Source organism: Molothrus aeneus, chromosome 23 (assembly GCF_037042795.1).
Source record: "Molothrus aeneus isolate 106 chromosome 23, BPBGC_Maene_1.0, whole genome shotgun sequence".
NCBI lineage: Eukaryota > Metazoa > Chordata > Aves > Passeriformes > Icteridae > Molothrus > Molothrus aeneus.
This window is the reverse complement of record NC_089668.1, coordinates 2,546,976-2,570,020: the sequence shown is the minus strand read 5'-3', so window position 1 is coordinate 2,570,020 and position 23,045 is coordinate 2,546,976. Positions and strand designations below refer to the sequence as shown.

The following is a 23,045-nucleotide window of genomic DNA, read 5'->3' as shown; positions in this document are numbered from 1 at the left end:
GATGATCCCCTGAATGATGATTCCCTAGATGGTGATCCCCCTAAATGATGATTCCCTAAATAATGATGCCCTAAATGATGATTCTCTAATTTATGATCCCCTAAATGATGATTCCCCTAAATGATGATTCCCTAAATGATGATTCCCTAAATGATGATTCCCCTAAATGATGATTCTGTAAATGATGATTCCCTAAAGGATGATGCCCTAAAGGATGATGCCCTAAATGATGATGCCCTCAGTGGTCCCCTGTCCTTGTCTGAAGTTCCTGCATTAAAGCAGAGCTGAGGGATTCATTTCAGGGACCCACTCCCAGCAAAGCACTCTCCAGAATTGAGAGGAGGTGCTGGCAGAGCCCAGCCTGGCCTCAGCTCTGTTTTTCCTCCATCACAAATGGGACAAATGCCCACAAACCCATCCCTGTGATGAGCCCAGGGGTTCCCACCCTCTGGAATGTCAGCCCATGGAGAAGAGCTGAGGATCTGGAATATCCCCAGGAACACACCTCAGCTGGGGGGGATGATGCAGCATTCTCCTCTCTGGGGGAGGAATTGAAGGTGCCTCGTGTCAGACTTTGGGATGGGAAGAAAGTGCCAGAAATGTTGGGAGAATTGTTCTCTGTCAACCCCAAATGCACCTGGAACTTGCCAGCACAGGCACCGGCGCTGCCCTTTCATATCTTTCTACTTGTTTGTGCTCCTGGGCCAAAGGGATAAAGGGAATTGTTTCTGCAATCTTCACAGGAGAAATTTTGAATTTCAGATAAGGTTTTGTCAGTCAAGGATGAGCTGAACTAACTCAGACCTGGAAGCAAATGATAGAACACATAAATTCCCTCAGCTTCCCGGATTTCTTTCTGTGCCTGATGACTTTTTCCAGCAATGTCCAATATAAATGAAGTTCTCTGCTATTACAGCTATTACAGAATATATTACTGCCCAGTTTGGCAGCTTTTGCAAAGCTGTGCTTTGTTTGCAATAAGCAATTTTCTTTTATCTGTGCCCAGAGCACCTCTGGGTCAACATCGTGAACATGCAAATATTTCAGTAGATTGATTGGATACATCATAAAACTCTGTCTTATTTCCTATTATTTATTTGTTCTTTCAGATAGATTTATGTCCATTTGTGGCACAGGCACTGGCTGTGGAAAGATGGGCTGAGTTTGTGGATTTTGGAGCTTCCATATGACCTTGGAAGTGTTTGGAACATGGAGTCTGTGACCTTGAATTTATTTCCTGAGCTTTGTGCAGCCTTGGTAGCTTTTACACCGTCAGGAAATTGAGAGATACAGCCTCTTTAATTTCCCATTTGCCTTAAATTGTTCTGATGAACTTATGATTAAAATAAAAATGAGCAGGAGGGACAGTTCAATATCCCCCTGCTGCTTATTGAGCGTGGCTGAGGTTGGAGAAAGGATTCGACTGAATTGGAGAACACAGCTCGTGGAACTTTGGTTCTTAAACCAAACTGGGCTTCATTTTACTCCTCTGTGATCACAGGAATATTCCCACTCCTGTGCAGCTTTCTGGCACTGAGCTTTTCCAGTGAACTCCCCAAAAGAAATGGAGCCCAAGTGGAGGAGGGAGGCGGATTTGTCTCTTATGTAGTGACAAAAAGCCAGGTGCTACAGAAATGCAAAATACTCCAGGCAAGGAATCCTGTGCCTCCCTCACTTTAATCCCCGGTGGATTGTAGGGCTGTCCTGCCTCTCATTGATCCAATAAACGTGCTACAAAAAGATTCCCTGGGTAGTAAATAGGATGGGCTGTCTTAGATTCATAAAACTCTGTCTTGCAGGGAGAAGTTCCACGGAGCGTTTTTTGCACCCAAAGTAGGTCAATCTAATTATAATTGCCTTTAATGAGCACCACTCTGCAGCTCTGTACCTGTAGCTGCTTGGCACTCAGAAGTGCAAATGCCTTTGAGAGAAAAAAAAAAAGCAGGGGGGAAAAAAAAAAAGGCAAGGAGAAATCAAAGAAGTAATTTCTACTCTAATGCATTTCGACTTGAAAGCCTCTGTTCCCATCAGCAGGGTAAACAATCCAGCATGGGTGGGAAAAGCTGGAGCAGCAGCTCAGGGGATAAAGGTGAAACTCAGCTTTTGGGCCATGAGATTGACCCTTCCAGCTCTGGCTGGAATTGGGCTTTGTGTGCAGGAATTCTTCCATTAAAGCAGGGAGGGTTGGAGCAGTTTGGAGCGAGCTCTTTGTGCCTCCAGAGATATCCAGGGACAGCAGCAGTGAAGGGAGAGGAAAAGGCTGAGGGGAATTTGTCATTTAGGCTGTTCCCAAAACACATTCATGTACCTGTGTCCCCAGAGAGAATAAAATCTCATCTGTCCTGTAAATGTACATGGTGGCTCTTTATCTTTGGGATGCAGTGTTCCCAGGTACTGCCTTGGGCAGGGGAGATGGATTTGAGTGAGGTTTGAGGTGTTTCACTGGTGCTGCAGGAGGGGGTTTTGTTCTCTGCAGCTTTGCAGCAGCTCCTCAGAGATACTGACTGAAGATGTTCTGTGTGTGGAGGCAGAATGAGGAGCACAAACCTGTCAGAGCTGGCTGAGAGGAACCAGCAGCCCCCCAGGGCAGGGTCTGGCCACTGATTTCTCCCCTGTGTGCCCCCATCAGGTCTGACAGGGGTGTGAGCGCTGCTGCTGCTGTTTTTTGTTCCAGTGAGCCATTCCCAGAATCATTACGTGATCAGGGTTGGACGGCACCTTACAGGATGGTTTGGTCAAACCTTGCACTGTGTCCTGCTCTTTTTGGTGTCAGGTTTGTGGCTCACCTTTGGCCATGCAGCTTTCAGGCAGCCTTGGCCAGGCAGGCTCAGCCTGGCCCTCCTTGGGGTCCCTTCTGCTTCCTCAGAGTGAGGGGGGGATGTGGCACTGCCTGCACACTCAGCCCTTCTTTGCCTCCAGGTGGGACTGGGGGAGAAGGGACAGCTCTGGCATTGTCCTGGAACTGGGGGAGAAGGGGACAGCTGTGGCATTGTCCTGGAACTGGGGGAGAAAGGGACACTCGGCTCTGGCATTGTCCTGGAATTGGGGGAGAAGGGGACACTCAGCTCTGGAATTGTCCCTGGAATTGTCCCTGGAATTGGGGGAGAAGGAGAGAATCAGCTCTGACATTGTCCTGGAATTGGGGGAGAAGGGGACAATCAGCTGTGGCGTTGTCCCTGGAATTGGGGAAAAAGGAGACACTCAGCTCTGGAATTGTCCCTGGAATTGTCCCTGGAATTGGGGGAGAAGGAGAGAATCAGCTCTGGCATTGTCCTGGAATTGGGGGAGAAGGAGAGAATCAGCTCTGGAGTTGTCCCTGGAATTGGAGGAGAAGGAGACACTCAGCTCTGGGATTGTCCCTGGAATTGTCCCTGGATTTGGGGGAGAAATACACAGTCACCTCTGGCATTGTCCCTGGAATTGGGGGAGAAGGTGACACTCACTCAGCTCTGTCATTGTCCCTGGAATTGTCCCTGGAATTGGGGAAAAAGGGGACAGTGAGCTCTGTCATTGTCCCTGGAATTGGGGGAGAAGGGGACACTCACTCAGCTCTGTCATTGTCCCTGTGCTGTGCCCCAGCAGGGCCTGGCACCTGGCACCTGGCAGGGTGCAATCCCAAACGCACAGGGTGGGATGGGAGAGCTCTGGGGTCTGTGCTGGGCTGGGGAGGGGTGGCTGAGGAAGGAGCTGTCCCCAGGGCCAGGCAGCAGCTGTGGATCCAGCTGTGCTCGCAGCTGTGCTCTGTGGGGAGCAGAGCCCAGGGTGTGCCTGGGGCTTTGGGCTCCACATCCCTGCTCCCCCCTCTGCCAAAACTTCATCCTCAGATTTTCCTTTTCTCTGTTTCTCCTGCTGGGAAGAGCCCTGTGTGCTCTGTTGGGATGCTGAGGACATTCAATGCTCACCTCTGACTTTGTGCTTTTGTTTTTTGTTTTTTTTTTTCTCTTGGCAGCCCAGAACTGCAGTCACACATTGCAGGGCCCAAACGGGACAATACAGAGCCCAGGCTTTCCCTATGGATACCCCAATTATGCAAACTGCACGTGGACAATCACTGCTGAGGAGCAGAACAGGATACAGCTCGTTTTCCAGTCCTTTGCACTAGAGGAAGACTTTGATGTATTATCCATCTACGATGGGCTGCCTGAGCAGGGGAATCTGAGAACGAGGTACAGTTCTTCATTACAGTGATGTTTATAAACCTCTTCCCCCCCTTCCTGCCACTGGGATTAAATCTGCCCTTGGATTGTTTATGCTGCAATAAACTGGGAGTGTTTCTCCATGAGCAGTTCTTACAGTTGTTTTGATTTCTTAGCTCTTGATAAGGCTTGAAATGTTTCTCTGAACTCCTGACAGTAATGATTTAGCAAGGCTCGTCCCAGACATCCAGAGGAGTTAATTAGGAAATGGAGCAGGAGGGAAGCAGAGTTAATGTGCACAGAGCTTCCCTCAGTCCAAAGGAGACTCCTGGAGCAGGAGGATGGACTGTGGGGTTCAGTGACAGCTCTGCCAAAGCCTTGGTGGGTTTTGCCCCAAAATCTGGGCTGTTCCTTAACCCCCAGTCCATCCAGCAGCAGGACAGGGCTGCATTCCCTCCCATTGTTGGATCTCCAGGGGTAAGAAGGGTTCAATAATCCAGTTTAGTTGTTTTAGGAAAATCCATCCACAAACACCAGAGGTTTGTGGCCAAAAAGGAGACAGAGGAGTCCTGGAACTTTATTCCAATCAAGGCAGAGGCCACGGGGCATTTTCCATGGGATCTCTCCCGTTTTTGGAGGATGCAGCCTCCTTTTTATCCCAATTTCCCAGCTGCATTTCCCTTCTCTCTTTCCCCATTGCTGAGGTACTTGAGAGGTTCAGACTTCCCAGAACACCTGATCCCAAAGATTCCCCTCTAATGTACAACCCTCCCTTTTCATTTTTAATTCTTACAGAATTTAGGGCTTTTTCTTCCCCATTGTTTCTTTCGCTTTTCAATGTCCAATTTAATTTCTCAGCAAACCTAAAGTGTATTTGTAAAATCAAATATCCTTTTCCATTCACCAATCAGTGGAATCCTTCCCATTGTTTTATCTCCCAGTGCTGGTTTGCTCTCCCAGCAGCCCCACAGCTGGTTTGGAAAGACAAATCCACCGTTCCTCTCAATAGGAAAACTCCCCATGGCATCTCCAGTGAGGCTTCCAGTGTTAAAAAAAGTTTATTTTGCTGGGTTGCTGTGGCAGCAGATGCTCTGGGAGGTGTCAGTTGTGATCTCAGCCCTCTCAGCTGGGGACACCCCTGGAGGTGCTGGTGGCAGCTCCAGCCTGACACTGATGCATTCAAAAACTCAGGGAGCAATGGCAGCATCCGGGCTCTGAATCCCTGGAATTCTGAATCCAGAATTCTGCAGCCCTGGAAATGGATTTTCCTTCAAAGCCCCCGAGTTCAGGACAAATCCGTTGACCTCAGTGTCTCGCCTGACCCGAGTGGAACATCTGAGCTGCACCCTGGTGGAAATCAGCTCTTTATGTAGATTATTTCAGTTATGCAAATAAATCATCTCCTCATTTGGCAACTGTGCTTGAGAATCACTTTAATTATGGGACCTGGGTGTTTAATCAGGAGGTTCAGCGCTTTGCTTTGGGGATAATGGAAAGGTGGAAAATTTGGGGGTAAAATCCAGCTTAGGAAACTTTGTGTGGTGAGAAGTTAATGCTGCTCTGAGATCCTCACTAGACTATTCCGGTTGTAAATAAAAGTAGCAGAAAGGAACCTCCCAAGTGTGAGCTGGGGATCTGTGGCCCTGCACTGGAAGAGGGTGAGGAGGCAGAAAATGTTCCCCCTCTGCCTTCCTGGTGAAATTCAGGTGCAGCTTGGGCAGGTGAATGGGAGCTGGGGGTGGAACCAGCAGCAAAATCCACCTGGGAATGTTCCAGCTCTGAGCTCAGGAAAGGGAGTGTGTTTAGGGCTGGAAAGGGGAATAAAAGGGGGAGATAAAGAGGAGGATTTCTAGAGGCCTGAAAGCACTTGGGGAGGGCTCAGCAAAGATGAACTGCTGCATGGTGGATATTTGATTTCTTCCCTTGGACATTTGATTTCTTCCCTTGGACATTTCTGGAGTAGTCATTTCTAAACCTGGAGTTGGCTCCTTTGGGCTGTTTCATGTCTCATCTCTTTGTTCACCAATTCCAGTGTTTGGGCAAGGCTCTGATGCACAGGGTGGGATTGTTGGGGTGTCCCCTGATCCTTGTGGGTCCCTTCCACCTCAGGAGGCCCCAGGTGTTTTTTTTTATTATTACATCAATCTCACCTCATTAAACTCTTAACTGTTGCCTAACACTGGGTTACTTTTTTCTCCCTCTTTCTCCCTTTTTTTTCTTTCTCGTGCCCATCAATTTTGCTTTTTTTTTCCTGCCTGCTCTCCAAATGTTCTCCATTCATCACTGAGGTGCAGCCCTGAAGATGGATGGCCACGTGTCACTCATCAGAGCTCGCCCAAAATGAGCTGTGAGCAAGGGGAAAAGAAGGGACAACAGGGTTTCTTTGCTTCTTTCCCCTCCCTAACTTCTATTTTTGAGCATCCCCCATTCATTTGAGGTCCTTCCCAACCCAGCCCATTCCAGGATTTCCTGGGAAGGGGTTAATGTTGTGTTCATCATGTGCTGGCAAACACCCTCTTGTCTTGCAATTTAATGTGGTGTGAAGGTTCCCTAATAGAATAAGAGCAGCCCTAATCCAATGAGGCATTTGCTAATAAACAGCTTTACTGGATATTAGGGAATTTGCCTTGCGTGTTTGTGATGAGGACGTGAATATTAAATGGCTTTCAGTGCCTTAATTTAGACATCCAGGGCTGTTGTCATCTCTCAGTGCCATGACTTTGCTTTGTTTGCTAAAATCAGAGCTCCTTTCCAAGCCTTTGCTATTTCAGCTTCTCTGGAATCATTGGGTTTTTAGAATCCTGCAGTGGGTTGGGTTGGAAGGGAACTCAATTCCATCTCATTCCATCCTCTGCCATGGCCAGGGACCTTCCACTGTCCCAGGCTGCTCCAACCTGGCCTTGGACACTTCAGGGATCCAGGGGCAGCCACAGCTTCCGTGGGCAACCTGTGCCCACAGAAGGGAAGGATTTTTCCCACAGGGAAGGATTTTTTCCTTATATATAACCTAAACTTCCCTTTTTTTTTTTCTCAGTTGGAACCCTTTTTTCAGTTGGAACCTTCCTCCTTGTCCACTGGAATTTTCCCAGCTCCTGGCTTTCAGCAGGAACCACTGTGGGGGAATTTTCTGTGAAACCCGAGAGCTGTATTATATCATTGTAACTCTTATATTAATAATAATTCTATTTGGTGGCTGCAGAGTTTTCTCTTCCTTGATGAGGGACATCAAGATTTTGCTTCCTGTCCAGGACTTCCCCTTCTCTTGAGCTCATTACACCAGACCAGACTCTTCCCAAATCCTCTTCCTCCAAGTTCCCAGCTGCTGTGGGATCAGGGATCCTGTGGAGGCGTGCAGTTATTCCAGAACATTCTTTGCCCAGTTCCCTTTGTGCCCTGTGATTGTGGCATTGTTCCCAGGTCGCTCCAATCAGGTTCCCTTCCTGATTGCCTTCCCACTGTGCTGGGCTCAGAAACTCAGCACAGACCTGACTACAATTTGAATTCTTGGGGTTATTTATGGCTCTGAGATTGCTGTGGGATTTGGGAGAGGCTCTGCCCCTCTTTGTGTCAGGCTCTTGTTCCACGACATCCCCAGAGTGGGCAACCACAGAACCACGTGGCTTCCCCCAGCTTTTTCATCTGCCAGTAATTTGCAGGACCCCTTTAATGTGAGAATCTTAAATCACTTGCAAATTCCCTGATTTGAAGCTTCAGGCTTGTCCTCAGATCCAAGGAAAACACATTTACAGTCTCCCTGCGCGCTGGTCGTTCTGTTTTCCCAGTGAGACCTGCTGAATTTACACTCCAAATGGAAGTGGTCAGCTTAGAAAATCCGATTTTTTAATTTTTTTTTTCCTTCCAGAGATGTTCAAAAAAGCCCAGGGGACAGAACATGGGATGTTTCTACCAGCAGAGACTCCTCACTTGTGAGTGTGCTGAGCAATGCTGGGGTTTCTCAGGCTCTCCCAACCCCTGGGCTTCCCTTCCCACCTGTTGTGGGCAGGGAATTGTGTCATCCTCTGGTCTCTTCCCTGTTCAAACAAAACATTTCAGTGATGCTGAGTTTTATTTGCTTGAGAAAACATTTGTTGGAGGCTCTGCATGCAGAGTTAAAAACTCCCAGGGCCTCGCAGTGCCAGCCACATTTCCACGGGCATCGCTGGGAGGAACAATAAATTCCAATTTATTGACACATCTGGGAGGAACCCGCCTGTTCTGAGGAGGGTTCTGCAGAAATTCCTGTTCCTGCAGGGTGGGCAGGGTCTGGGGGAACGTTTGCAGTCATTACTGCAATGGGGTTCAGCAAGAGCCTGAGTGAGGGATGTGGGACTCCAGGCTGCTCTCCAAAATGCAGTTTATTGTATCCAAAATGCAGTTTATTGTATCCAAAATGCAGTTTATTGTATCCAAGAGTTAGAGCAGTCCAGGGTGGTGGGTGACAGAGCTGTGCCCACAGCTGTCAGCTCCAGCTGCAGGCAGGCCTGGAGACCCTAAGTTTTGGTTACAATGCATTCTATACTTTTCTTTGGTTACAATGCATTCTATACTTTTCTTTTGGTTACAAATGCATTATAGACTTTTCTTTTGGTTACAATGCATTCTATACTTTTCTTTGCTGAGCATCTCAACACAGCAGAACCAATCTATACCTGAACTTTTATCTACAGCCTATCATAGCTGCTGTAATCACCATATTCATGTTACTGTTCTCCAATCACTAACAGTCAGTACATTACAGTTTAAGGTAGAAGTTGGTTTTCAGTTTTCTTGCAGTGGAAAATTCTGAGACCTTTTTTCTCCTTCCTTGTTTGCCTGTGCTCTCTTTCTGCTTGTTAAAAACATCTTCTTGTTTGGGGTGGGTTTATCCTTTGCTCTAAGCCATAAAAACCCCTCATAATAACTCACACCCCCTTTGCCTCCATGGTTATCCAGTCAGACTGGCTCAGCAATTCTTTTCTTCTATACCAAAACTTGCTTCCATCTCTATTCCTTCATCAGACTCTACATTTAAAAATCTTTCTGCTAAGCACACACACATCTGTGAGACTTTCTTGTCAAACTTTCATCCTTCCCAGCAGGGTTCTGTGCAAACCCTGCTGCTGGCACAGGGCCCTGCTTCCCTTGCAGCTCACGTCCCACAGCTCCCAGTGTCTCCTCAAGCTGCTCCCAGATCCTCATCCCTCTTCCCTGACAAGTGGCTGAAGAGTGAGGAGAGGGACTGCCATCAATCTGCTGTGTGAGCAATTCAGAACCACCTCTTGGGCCATACTTAATTGACTGAAAGCTGAAGGATTTGGTTTGAACTCTGGGAATGATGTGATCCTTGTGATAAGAGCGGAGTTATCTCCGGGCTGACCTAATTACAGCTGCAGCAGGAATTACCTGCACCTTGCATGTTTCTCTTGATAACCTTTTAATTACTCTTTGAAAAAGCAGCCTGGGTGACTTGTACTTAATTACCAATCAAGAGCACAAAGCTTTTGATCTTAAAAACAGCAAAAGGGAGAAGGAGAGGAAGGGACAAAAAGGGAAGAGGAGAGGAAGGGACAAAAAGGGAGGAGAGAGTTCTCCCACTGTTCCTGTGGCTTGCGGAGATGCAAATTTGGGGTGAAATGGCATCCTGGGGTTCAGTTCTGGTAAAGAAAAAATCCTGGGGTTCTGTCCTGGTAAAGAAAAAATCCTGGGTTCTGTCATGGTAAAGAAAAAAAAAATCCAGGAGTTGAATTCTGGTAAAGAAAAAATTCTGGGGTTCAGTTCTGGTACAAAAAAGAAAATTCTGGGGTTCAATCCTGGTAGAGAAAAAATCTTGGGTTCTGTCATGGTAAAGAAAAAAAATCCAGGAGTTGCATTCTGGTAAAGAAAAAATTCTGGGGTTCAGTTCTGGTACAAAAAAGAAAATTCTGGGGTTCAGTCCTGGTAGAGAAAAAATCTTGGGTTCTGTCATGGTAAAGAAAAAAAATCCAGGAGTTGCATTCTGGTAAAGAAAAATTCTGGGGTTCAGTTCTGGTAAAAAAAAGAAAATTCTGGGGTTCAATTCTGGTAAAGAAAAAATCCTGGGGTTCAATTCTGGTGAAGAAAAAAATCCTGGGGTTCAATTCTGGTAAAGAAAAAATCCTGGGGTTGAATCCTGGTAAAGAAAAAAATCCTGGAGTTCAATTCTGGTAAAGAAAAAAGTCCTGGTAAAGAAATTCCTGGAAAACCAGCATTTGTCAGCTGGGAATGCACAGAGCTGGTGTCTGGAGTTTGTGTTGAGTCACCTCTGGTCCGGTGCAATGTTCCTCTGTCACTGCCTCACGTCTCCAAGGTGACTACAGTTCTTTTTGCTCAGGAGAAGGATAAATAAGGCAGAGGGCCAGCTAAATCCTTTGTCACCTCCAGTAAACATCGCAGCCCCACCTCCCGCTCCCCCTCAGCAGCGCCTTTTGTCGCTTCCCGTTAACTCCATGGGAAAAGAAACGCCACAAAACCCCACTTAAATTTATGTTCTCTGCTGTGTAGGATAAAATCCACTTTATTTGTGTTTTTTCTCTCTGGGAAAGAGCCGTGTTTAAGGTGCTCCAGCAGCTGCAGGACCCTTCAGCAGTGTCCCTGCTTTGTTGTGAGGAAGTGCTGAGTGTTTAAACTCTGTCTGCGGGATAATTGATGGAACTGGAGCTGGGAGTCTGGGAGGAGAGGTAATGGAGTTAATGCAACTGCAGCAGGGCTCTGCAATTTCAGTGCAGTTTTTCCATATTTATTAGCAGAGGGTGCATCAGGAGGAGTGATAAAAGCAGCTGATTCAATCAGAGTGGGAGCTTTTCCCCTGGCACTGTGGGGAATGTTGAAGGCTCAGGAGGAGCCTTGGCAGGGATATTTTGGCAGCCTCTTCAGAGATGGGGATGGAGAGGTTTTGTCCTGGTTTAGGGGTTAAAGGAGCTGCTCACACCTCTGAGGTGAGACACACAGGCAGGGTCTCTGAAGATGTTCCTTAATAATTATTATAATATATATAGTATAATATATATTTTTAATATATGGCTATAGATATAGATACAGATATAGATATATATATATAGAGAGATATATAGAGATATATAGATATATAATTATAATTATAATATGATAATTATATTGTTATATATTATATAATATATAATAATATAATTATTATATAATATAATATAATATAATATAATATAATATAATATAATATAATATAATATAATATAATATAATATAATATAATATAATATAATATAATATAATATAATATGTAGCATAATATATAAATATATATGTAATGCACAATATATTATCATAATTATAATAATATTATAATTATTGTATTATTACATATTAATACATATATAATATATAGGTATATATTAATACATATATAAAATACATATTTTGTAATGTAATTATTATAATATATAACATAATAATATCTTATATTATAAAAATTATTATTAGTAATATTAGTATTAGTATGATTATATTTAATAATAATTTTAACCAAATAATGTTTTGGTTAAAATTATTCAGAAGCAGTGTCCCTTTGAGCCCGTGAGCAGGGTGGTGGCCCTGCCCTCTGTGGGGTTTGGTGCCAGCGTGGGGAGGGCAGTGCAGCAGAGGCTGTGGGGCACGGGCAGAGCCCTGGGATGTGCTGGGATCCCTCCCAGGAGCAAGGATCAATCCTGCCCAGAGCCCGGGAGCTGCTCTGCTCCCTGGGCAAATCCCTTATCAGCTTTCCCAGCTGTAAAATGACATAATCCCAGAATCACAGGGAGCTGCTGGCCTTGACAGCCTCTCCATCCTGCCTTCCTTGCCTTTCAAGCCGTGTCAGAGATTTGTGCCTGCTCTGCAGGCTGTAGGACTCTGCATTCCTGCTCTGCAGGGCTGCTGGGAGCCCTGGCTCTTCCCAACACCTCCACTGTGGCAACGCTTTGCTCCTTGCTCCCCACTTGCCCTGTGTTTAGCAATAAACAAACCTATAAACAAAATAAACACCCCCTGTGATTTCCAGGGCGTTCCAAGAACTTATTTTTCCCATTTACTCCGTTTCACACCCCTGGTGACTTTTCTCTTTTTGCTTTTTTTTTTTTTCTTAATTTTTTTGGGTTTTTTGTTTTTTGAAGAAAGACAGAAATAACCCAAATCTGCCAAGTTCTGAATTGAAGCTGCTGAGCCGTGCTTGGGCTGTATCCAAACTTGCCTTTGTTTACTCAGAATGTCAGCTCGGATTTGCCAGGGGGGTGACTGAGATTTGATGAACTTTTCCTGTGAATTTGTGTTTTTCTTCCTCTTGGTTTGTCATAAGGAGGCTGAGAACAGAGGTGCCACAGTTGGATCTCGTGGAATTGTGGAAGGATTTGGGTGGGAAGGGAATTAAAGCTCATCCCATGGGGCAGGGACAGCTCCTCCCAGGGCTGGAGGCAGCTCTGCAGGTGGGGTCTCACCTGAGCAGGGCAGAGGGGACAAAATCCCACTGCAAGTCCCAGGAAGTCCTGGAAAAACCAGCATGGAAGGGATGTGAGAGAAAGAATAAATCACAGCCAGCTCCGTGGTCTTCTCAGTCCATTGCATTGCATGGAAAATCAAATTTATTGAAATTTGATGCTCAGTACCTGTCCCCAGCCTGAGCCATGAAGGCCTCATATATCTGAGCTGGCTGTGCTGGCTCTGGGCTCTATAAATAACACTTTCCTAGTGGGAATTGACCCAAACCCTGCTTTAAACAAGTGGAGAAATCCATCCAGGCTGGGATTTATGGGCTCTGTCAGTGTCCCCCGAGCCCGTGTTGGTTAATGAAACTTTGTCAGTGTCAGGGGTAAGCAAAGGGCTCCTGGGCCTTGATGGATTGGGCTTGGCTTGGGAAAAGGAGGGAGGTGCAGCTCATTCCTGAGGCTGAGAGCAGTGCTGGATAAAATTCCTGGGAAACTTGGTGGTGTTCATGGCACTGGGAGAGGTTAAGGAGCAGAAAAAAGAAAAAAAATGAGGTTTTGTTGCCCTTTGCTTGTTAACTGTCGTGGGAAGAAAAATAAAAGCAGTGAATGTCAGAACCAGTGGATTGTAGTGGTTTGGAATCAGATCTCCAGCAGCTGGGGTGGGATAGAATTGGCCACGTGAGGGAAATGTGAGCAGATCCAAGCACTCCTGTGCAGGTGTTCGTTCTGTGCCTGACTCCCAAACAAAAACAGTTGGGTTCTGAGCACAAATCCCTCCACCAGCTTGGCTAAATCCAACTGGGAGCTGTTCTTGTGTCACTGCAGGATCCTTTTAAGTTGCTTGAGAGTTGATTTTTTTTTTTGGTTTTTTTTTTTGGTCCAGAGCATCATTTCAGCCTTGCAGGGCTGCAAATGAAAGGACAACTATCTCAGTGACACCAGTGAGCTGTGCCTGGAGGACAGAGCTGCCTTTTAAGTGTCTGCAGCATTTGGGAGCTGGGAGTGCTCTCAGATCATGCTCTGCTTGTTTTATTGATGATTAATGAGAGCCTTCGTGTCCATGGGCTCTGGAAAAAAGCTGACATCTCGCTGTAATTGTGTTTTTCTTTAATAAATACAGGGGGAAAAAAAAAAATCTAACAGAGCCACTGAGGGGGGAAATTCCTGTCCCAGCCAAGCCTGAGGAAATGCCAGGAGAGAGAGAGAGCTGGCTGCTGAGGGGTGGCTGCTGCCCACAGCCCCTGGCAATGGGAAATTCTGCAGCAAGGAGAAGGCATGAGGTGTGTGAGAGAGGCTGAGGCAGCAGCACCTGGGCTGGCAGCCCCTCTCAGCATCTCCTCAGCCCAACCTTTCCTGCTCCAGGCCCTTCCTTATCTCGGGGTCTTTCTGGGTCGCTGTGACCCTGAAAATGTTAAAAGTCCCTTTTCCCAGCCCGAGGGCTTGAAGAATGAGTTGGAGCTCTTCATTTCTCGGTCTCCAGGTTGTTTATTGTTTCTTAGCTATAAAAAATTTTCTCCTGCCCTGCCGAGGTCCATCCAGCAGGACAGTTCCAGGCACTCTGCCTGCCCCGGGGCAGGGTTATGTCTTTGTACTAAAAACTACATGTACAATATTTACAATAACTTCATACCTATCACCTGTGTTAGACAGTGAGCTTCTACTCTAAACCAGTCTGAAAGTGCCACCATCACAGCAGAAGATGGAGGCCAAGAAGAAGAAGAAGGAGAAAGACTGGACACGCCCAGATTCCTCCATCTTGCCCCCGAGATTGTTAAAAGTCTTTTCCCAGCCCGAGGGCTTGAAGAATGAGTTGGAGCTCTTCATTTCTCGATCTCCAGGTTGTTTATTGTTTCTTATCTATAAAAAATTTTCTCCTGCCCTGCCGAGGTCCATCCAGCAGGACAGTTCCAGGCACTTTGCCTGCCCCAGGGCAGGGTTATGTCTTTGTACTAAAAACTACATGTACAATATTTACAATAACTTCCCAATACCTCAGGGATTGCTCCTATCACCTGTGTTAGACAGTGAGCTTCTACTCTAGACCAATCTGTGAGTGCCACCATCACAGCAGAAGATGGAGGCCAAGAAGAAGAAGGAGAAAGGCTGGACACACCCAGATTCCTCCATCTTGCCTCCTGAACCCCCATACCAAAAACCCCAAAATCTACTTTTCCACCCTGTGATAACTTCACTATCATTCTACCTAAACTGTTGTGGCTTGCTGATCTTCATCTAAGGTTGGTCATTTGCTCCATGGGTCATAATCAAACCCACAGGGGCATTTTGGGCTTCTGAGCCCCCTGGCAGGGGTCCTGGCCATCCTGGACAGCCAGAGGGGTGTCCTGGGTTCTCTCAGTTCCTGAGCTCTGCAGCACTCCAGGAGCTCCTGGAGGATCCACAGCTGGACAAGCCCTCCAGATGTGCCCCAGGGCTGGGCAGAGGGGCAGCGTCCCCACCCTCCCACCTGCCCTGCCAGGATCATCACCCCAGGCTGGTGCAGGGCTGCCAGGCTGCTGTCATTCACCCTGCACACAGCAAGGATTGTGCCTCATTTGATGGGAAATTTTCCCTAATAGGTGCCTTTAAATGAAAGGCAGGAAAAAGCTCACCGAGCTCTGGGGTGCTGTAATTTAATGCTGGGTTAAATGACACAATCCAGTGCATTTTCATTAGATGTTCTGAGACACTTCTCCAGCATTTATGCTTTAAAGGCTGCTGGATTGCCAGCTGCAATAACTATTTTGATTGCAGCCTGAGCTGATGGTGGGCATCCTACCAGAAAAATAATGGGCTGGGCTTTAATTATGGCACCTGCACTCCCCGAGTGCGTCAGCACGGCCCTGCTGCATCCAAGGGATGGCAAAATGTGCAACAGATGGAGCTGAGGGGGGCTTGGAACAGGCCTGGGGGGTGTTGGGGTTTGGGGGGAAAAAGAAATGTTCAGGTGTGGCTTGAAGCTGCTGAGCAGAGCAGCCAGGGGGGCTCTGGTTGGGCTGTGCCCCTGTCACAGAGGCACTGAGCACTTTGCCATGGGTGCTGTCACACTGGAGGGGGCCAGAGGGGCTGGAGAGATCCAGGGAACGCTGGAAAACTCCTGCTGGAGCTGAGGGGGCTCAGCCTGGAGAAAAGGAAGCTCAGAAGGGTGTAAGAGCCGAAATGAGGGATGTGGGACTCCAGGGGCTCTCCAAAATGCAGTTTATTGTATCCAAAATGCAGTTTATTGTATCCAAGAGGTTCCAGCAGTCCAGGGCTGTGGGTGACAGAGCTGTGCCCACAGCTGTCAGCTCCAGCTGCAGGCAGGCCTGGAGAGCCTTTGGTTTTGGTCACAATGCATTCTATGCTTTTCTTTTGGTTACAATGCATTATAGACTTTTCTTTTGGTTACAATGCATTCTGTACTTTTCTTTTGGTTGCAATGCATTCTAGACTTTTCTTTGCTGAGCATCTCAATACAGCAGAATCTATACCTTAACTTTTATCTATAACCTATCATAACTACTGTAATTACCATATTCATGTTACTGTTCTCCAGTCACTAACAGTCAGTACATTGCAGTTTAAGCCAGAAGTTGGTTTTCAGTTTTCTTGCATTCTGAGAGCTTTTTTCTCCTTGCCACATTTGCTGCCTTGTTTGCCTGTGCTCTCTTTCTGCTTGGTAAAAACATCTTCTTGTTGGGGTGGGTTTATCCTTTGCTCTAAGCCATAAAAACCCCTCATAATAACTCACACACCCTTGGCCTCCTTGGTTATCCAGTCAGACTGGCTCAGCAATTCTTTTCTTCTATACCAGAACTTGCTTCCATCTCTATTCCTTCATCAGACTGTACATTTAAAAATCTTTCTGCTAAGCACACACGCATCTGTGAGACTTTCTTGTCAAACTTTCATCCTTCCCAACAGGAGGGAGGGACCTTGTGGCCCTGCTCAGCTCCTGCCAGGAGGGGACAGCCCCAGGTTGGGCTCTGCTCCAGGGAACAGGGACAGGAGGAGAGGGAACGGCCTCCAGCTGAACCAGGAGAGGTTTAAATTGGATTTTAGGGAAAATGTCTCCATGGAAAGGGTGGTCAGGCATTGCCCAGGGAGGTTTGGAGGTGTCCAGGTTTGGATGTGGCACCTGGGGACAAAGTGGGGATTGGGCACAGCTTGGATGCTCCTTGGAGGGCTTTTCCAACCTCCCTGATTCTGGGATTCTGGGATTCTGTCCCATGCAGGCTGAGCTTCATGGCAGGTGGGGTTCCTCACCTGTGGAAGGTGCTTCTCACTGCCATCACCTCTCCCAAAACTGATTTTTCCTGTCCTGCTGCAAGCTGGGAGCCAAACCAGGAAGATTTGCAGCATCCATGGCACACCTGAAGCAGAGCACGAGGGATGCAAAGAGAGCAGAGGATTTCTGGGTTGATTTGTTTGGATATATTGATTTTTTGCAAGGGCAAGCTTATCAAGTGGCATTTCTGGCGCTGGCTTCGTTTGGTTCCTCGCTGCAGGAGCAAAATTAAGCCAATGAAAACCACATTGCAGATCTCACACAATCAGCACTGGCTCCGAGCACGTTAAGGGGATAATCACTCAATAATCCATTTGGCTGGAGGTACAGAAGGAATGGAATATGATTATTCCTGCTGTTATTACTGCCCTCACCTCCATAAAAACAAAGGAGTGGAGTTTGCTGCTTCTTTGCCTTGTTAGTTTGTGGTTTTTTTGTGTTGCTGCCCTCAAGATCAGCAATGTCAGAATTGCTGTTTGGTGGGGAGTGATGCCACGTTCTGTCTGCCTTGCCCCTGGTTTCAATCCCTCGGATTTAGGGAGGGAGGCAGGAGAGCAGTTACCAAGCAGGGATTCCTGCCAGCGCTGCCTGTCCTGGGGCTTTGGAACAGCAGAGCTGAGCTTTTGAGCGTGGCCATGGTAAATGATTGTTCTTCAAGGGGATGCTGCCTTGGACAAGACAAGGACATCAGAGCAGAAGAAAAAAAATCAGCTGTGTGTGTTGGCTGCAGGCTTAAGAGGAGAGAAGTGGCTTTTACTGTGATTCCAGTGAGAAGCAGGAGCAGCTCCAGCTCATTCCCAGGGCAGGAGCAGCCAGGAGGGCTGTGGGGGCAGAGCTGGAGCTGCTGCTCAGGGATTTATTTCCCTGTCTGAAGCAGCATTTCCCGCTTCCTTCTGGCTGAGCTGGCTTTCAGTGGAGCCACCTGTGATGTTCTGTGGGCTGAGGGGATTTTTGGTGGGTGGGGAGCAGGGTTTGCAGGGGGTTTTGTGCCTTCGGTGCTGCTCTGCTGGTTGGGGACACACAAGGGAACCTCTGAGGGTCATTGCTGCTTGGATTTATCAATTTCTAGGGGTTCCCCTGGAAAATGTCTCTCCAGCCAGTGTGGGTTGTGAGAACAAGCTCAGTTTATCAATTTCTAGAGATTCACCTGGAAAATGTCTCTCCAGTCATTGTGGGCTCTGAGAACAAGCTCAGTTTAACAATTTGTAGAGGTTCTCATGGAAATTCTCTCTCCAGCCATTGTGGGCTCTGAGAACAAGCTCAGTTTATCAATTTCTAGAGATTCACCTGGAAAATGTCTCTCCAGCCAGTGTGGGCTCTGAGAACAAGCTCAGTTTATCAATTTCTAGAGATTCACCTGGAAAATGTCTCTCCAGCCAGTGTGGGCTCTGAGAACAAGCTCAGTTTAACAATTTCTAGAGGTTCTCATGGAAATTGTGTCTCCAGCCAGTGTGGGTTGTGAGAACAAGCTCAGTTTAACAATTTCTAGAGGTCCTCATGGAAATTTTCTCTACAGCCGGTGTGGGTTGTGAGAACAAGCTCAGTTTAACAATTTGTAGAGGTTCCCCTGGAAAATGTCTCTCCAGTCATTGTGGGCTCTGAGAACAAGCTCAGTTTATCAATTTCTAGAGGTTCTCATGGAAATTGTGTCTCCAGTCATTGTGGGTTGTGAGAACAAGCTCAGTTTATCAATTTCTAGAGGTTCTCTGGAAATTCTCTCTCCAGTCATTGTGGGCTCTGAGAACAAGCTCAGTGACAATTTCATGCCCTCGTGCACAGGAATTTCTCTTTTAAAGCCCTGTTAGTAGAAAACAGCAGTTGTGCTGGAATAAATGCTGCAGGGCAGTGTTGTTTCAGGTAACATTTAATTCCTGTGACTCCTGGGGGACAGCAGCTCTTCCTTACAGGTAAAGGACATGTTCCTGTTGCCCTGAATTAAAAGCAACATCTGCAAAGTGTTCTCCCCTCTTAGCACAGGGGCTGTGAGCAGAATCCACGATGCAGAAAGCTCAGCTCAGAGGGAGCAGATCCACTCTGGGTAATGAAAGGCATTAAAAAATTCTGGGTGATGGTGTGGGCTGATCAGGGGAAGATAAATCAGCAGGTTCTGCTTTTATTAAAGCTGGTCCAGGCATTTCCTGGATTATTTTTTTTAAAGTGTGTGGACGTTTCAGCAGGCCACTCTAATTAAACTGCCAAATTAATTAATAAAAAACAATGACACTTCCACTCAGCACAGTAAAAACTGAATCCTTCTGGCTCCTGGAAGCTCTGATTGTTAATAAACAGGAGCAATTGTCCTTCCAGCTTGTCCAGAGCGTGGATTTTATGCTGAGGGCTGGTCAGTGCTGCTGTGCTGACATTAAAACTTAAATCATGGGCTGGCAACTCCGTGAGCTCTGCCAATAACTGGAAATTTTGCTTCAATAAAGTTCTCAGGCAGAGCCTGTCAGCTCTCATCAGTCAGAGCTCAAATGTGTGTGAAAAAATATTTAGGTTTGCTCAATGAGAGGCAGAGAGAAGAGGAGGAAGTTCCCTCCCTGTCTCAGGGGCTGATGATGACTTTGAGCAGGAATTGCTTGGGCTGGGTGCTCAGAGAAATCTAAATTATTTAAATTTAAACCCTCCAAAGCTGGTTTTGTTCTGTGGGTGCCTTTTCATTCCCTGTGAGGAGAGGAAATGCCCTGAATAACATTTGCAGGTATTTCCTGAAGGGGCAGAGAGCTTTGTATCCTGCTGATCCTTTGCCCCCGTGGCGCAAAGTCTGGCTGGATAAACCTCAGAGTGTGTTGTAAGAAGCTTTAAATTCTCTTTTTTCTTATTTATCCTTGAACACTCCTGATCCCAAATGATACCAAATTCCTTCAGTTCCTGCTGCTCCTGTGGTTTGTGGAGGTTTGGGTTTGGGGCAGCTCAGGGATTGCTCCTGAATTCCTGGCCCCAGCAGTGGCAGGCAGGAATCCACCCTGGGATGGCTTCAAACTGGAAACCTGGCCAGGAATCCCCTTGGCCACGTGTAAGGAGGTTTGGAAGTTGTAAAATTGTAATTCTGGTCAACAAGCTGCTCTGGGGATGGCTCAGCACCAGGGGTTTGTGTTTGGGATTAATGAAAATCAGTAACAAACAGGTTTTTATAATAAAAATCAGTTGTCATTTAGCTGTGAGCCCATAAGGGAAGCAGGTGGGAGTTCCTGGATTTGTCCAGTTTTATTTTCTGCTCTTCACCCTGATTTGTGCCCGTGTCCTGGGAGTTCCTGCAGTGCAGCTCCCAGACCCTCTGGTGCAGCAATTTCCTGGCTGTGAGCTTGGATTTTTATCTCAGGGAGGAGCTGGGAACCATCCTTTGGTGCGTTTTGGATCTGTGCCCACATAAAACCCCCATCCTTGTCCTGGGGAGGATTCCCAGAACCTTCCAGCCTTTTCCATGTCAAACACTCCGGAGGCACCACACTGAAGGCTTTAATTAGTTGTTAACATCCATTTTTTGCCTGTTTTTTGGGTTCAGTTCAGTGCAGTTTGTAGAACACTTCAGTCAGATTTTTACTCCAAGGCTCTCAAAATATTTTAAGCATTGGTCTCACTCAGCACCCCAAAATCTCTGTCCCATGGGGTGGGTTCTGCTCCAGCATCCCAGAGCTGGCCTTGTGGAGTGTCCCAGGGCAGGTGATGGGGACCAGGGTGTGAAGCAGGGATGGCTTTGGGCCAGGACCAGTGAGGAACCACAGGAGTGGAGAAAACCTGTGGAAAACTGTGGAAAACTGTGAAAAACTGTGGAAAACCGCAGGAGCAGTTCCTGTGGGCAGGCAGGAGGTGGGAAGAGCCCAGGATTTGTTGCTCTCAGGCTGTCCCAGGTGTTCTGGAGCTCTGGGCTCCTCCAGGAGCGTGATGGGATCAACCCCACTGCTGGGTTTTGTAGGGCAGTGCTGAGTGTGACCTTGTGTGTGGTTTTTGTAGGGCAGGAATGCTGAGTGTGACCTTGTGTGTGGTTTTTGTGGGACAGGAATGCTGAGTGTGACCTTGTGTGTGGTTTTTGTAGGGCAGGAATGCTGAGTGTGACCTTGTGTGTGGTTTTTGTAGGGCAGGAATGGTGAGTGTGACCTTGTGTGGGTTTTCCCTGGAGAGGCTGACCTGGTTGTGGGGTTTTTTCTGGTGGTTGTGACCTTGTGTGGGTTTTTCCTGGTGGGGCTGACCTCACTGTGGGTTTTTTGCAGGTCAGAAGTGATGAACGTGACCTTGTATGGGTTTTCTTGGTTGAGTGTGACCTCACTGTGGGTTTTTGCCAGGTCAGAAGTGATGAGTGTGACCATGCTATGGGTTTCTGTAGGGCAGTGCTGAGTGTGACCTCACTGTGGGTTTTTCCCCATGAGTGTGACCTTGTATGGATTTTTCCCCATGAGTGTGACCTCGTGTGTGTTTTTCCCTATGAGTGTGACCTGTCTTCGGGTTTTCCCTGGTGGGGCTGACTTTGTGTGTGTTTTCTTGGTGAGTATGACCCAGCTTTGGGTTTCCTTGGTTGGGCTGACCTTGCTGTGGGTTTTTCTTGGTGGGGCCTGACTTTGTGTGGATTTTTCCCCATGAGTGTGACCTTGTGTGTGTTTTTCCCTATGAGTGTGACCTTGTATGGATTTTTCCCCATGAGTGTGACCTTGTGTGTGTTTTTCCCTATGAGTGTGACCTTGTGTGTGTTTTTACCTATGAGTGTGACCTGGCTTCGGGTTTTCCCTGCTGGGGCTGACCTTGTGTGTATTTTCTTGGTGAGTATGACCCAGCTTTGGGTTTCCTTGGTTGGGCTGACCTTGCTGTGGGTTTTTCTTGGTGGGTCTGACCTTGTGTGGATTTTTCCCCATGAGTGTGACCTCGTGTGTGTTTCTCCTGTTGGAGCTGACCTTGTGTGTGTTTCTCCTGTTGGGGCTGACCTTGTGTGTGTTTTCTTGGTGAGTATGACCCAGCTTTGGGTTTCCTTGGTTGGGCTGACCTTGCTGTGGGTTTTTCTTGGTGGGGCCTGACTTTGTGTGGATTTTTCCCCATGAGTGTGACCTCGTGTGTGTTTTTCCCCATGAGTGTGACCTCGTGTGTGTTTCCCCTGCTGGGGCTGACCTTGTGTGTGTTTTTTGCAGGCTGACAGGCTTCCAGCTGCCTGCTCCCATCGTCAGCACGGGCCTGGTGCTGTCCCTGTGGCTCGTCAGTGACTACGCCGTCAGTGCCCAAGGCTTCCAGGCCAGCTATGAAGGTGAGTCCAGGAGGGGCTGGGACTGCACCTGAGCTGGGCCTGGGAGGTGGGAAACTGAGCTGCAGAGTCTGCACCAGGAGCTGCACATCTCTGCCTCCTCGTTGTGTAATTTAATCTGGTTTTTTTTCCAGCATTTTAATTGCTGGTTCCTTCCAGCAGAGCGTTTTGTGGGTTTTTTTTGGTTAAAAGTGTGTTCTGGTTGAATTCCCTGGAATTCTGTTGGGACAGGTGAAGGTTTTGGGACAAGTGAAGGTTTTGGGGCAGGTGAGGATTTTGGGGCAGGTAAGGATTTTGGGACAGGTGAAGGTTTTGGGACAAGTGAGGGTTTTGGGACAGGTGAAGGTTTTGGGACAAGTGAGGGTTTTGGGACAGGTGAGGATTTTGGGACAGGTGAGGATTTTGGGACAGGTGAAGGTTTTGGGACAAGTGAGGGTTTTGGGACAGGTGAAGGTTTTGGGACAAGTGAGGGTTTTGGGACAGGTGAGGATTTTGGGGAAGGTGAGGATTTTGGGGCAGGTGAGGATTTTGGGACAGGTGAGGATTTTGGGACAGATGAAGGTTTTGGGACAAGTGAGGGTTTTGGGACAGGTGAGGATGTTGGGACAGGTGAAGATGTCAGGACGGGTAAAGATGTTGGGACAGGTGAAGATTTGGGGGCAGATGAAGGTTTTGGGACAGTTGAGGATGTCAGGGCAGGTGAGGATTTTGGGACAAGTGAGGATGTCAGGACAGGTGAGAGTTTTGGGCAGGTGAAGCTTTTGGGACAAGTGAGGATTTTGGGACAGGTGAAGGTTTTGGGCAGGTGAGGATTTTGGAACAGGTGAGGATGTCAGGACAGGTGGAGGTTTTGGGACAGGTGAAGGTTTTGGGCAGGTGAGGATGTTGGCACAGGTGATCTCAGCACCCATTAGGAGCAAAGGCAAATCCATTTACAAAACTGCTTTTCCCCCCCAGTTTTTCCCACTTTTGTTTCAGCTTTGACCATTTGC

At 47.3% G+C, this 23,045-nt stretch overlaps 1 protein-coding gene across 1 annotated transcript in view; it reads left to right on the top strand.

The window, feature by feature from the left end:
- Positions 1 to 23,045, top strand: part of CSMD2 (CUB and Sushi multiple domains 2) — a 263,376-nt gene that overhangs the window by 21,206 nt on the left and 219,125 nt on the right. The window contains exons 2-3 of the mRNA XM_066564613.1: positions 3,950 to 4,166; positions 21,944 to 22,056. Of these exons, the coding sequence (XP_066420710.1) occupies positions 3,950 to 4,166; positions 21,944 to 22,056 (330 nt within the window). The remainder of the gene's footprint in view (positions 1 to 3,949; positions 4,167 to 21,943; positions 22,057 to 23,045) is intronic.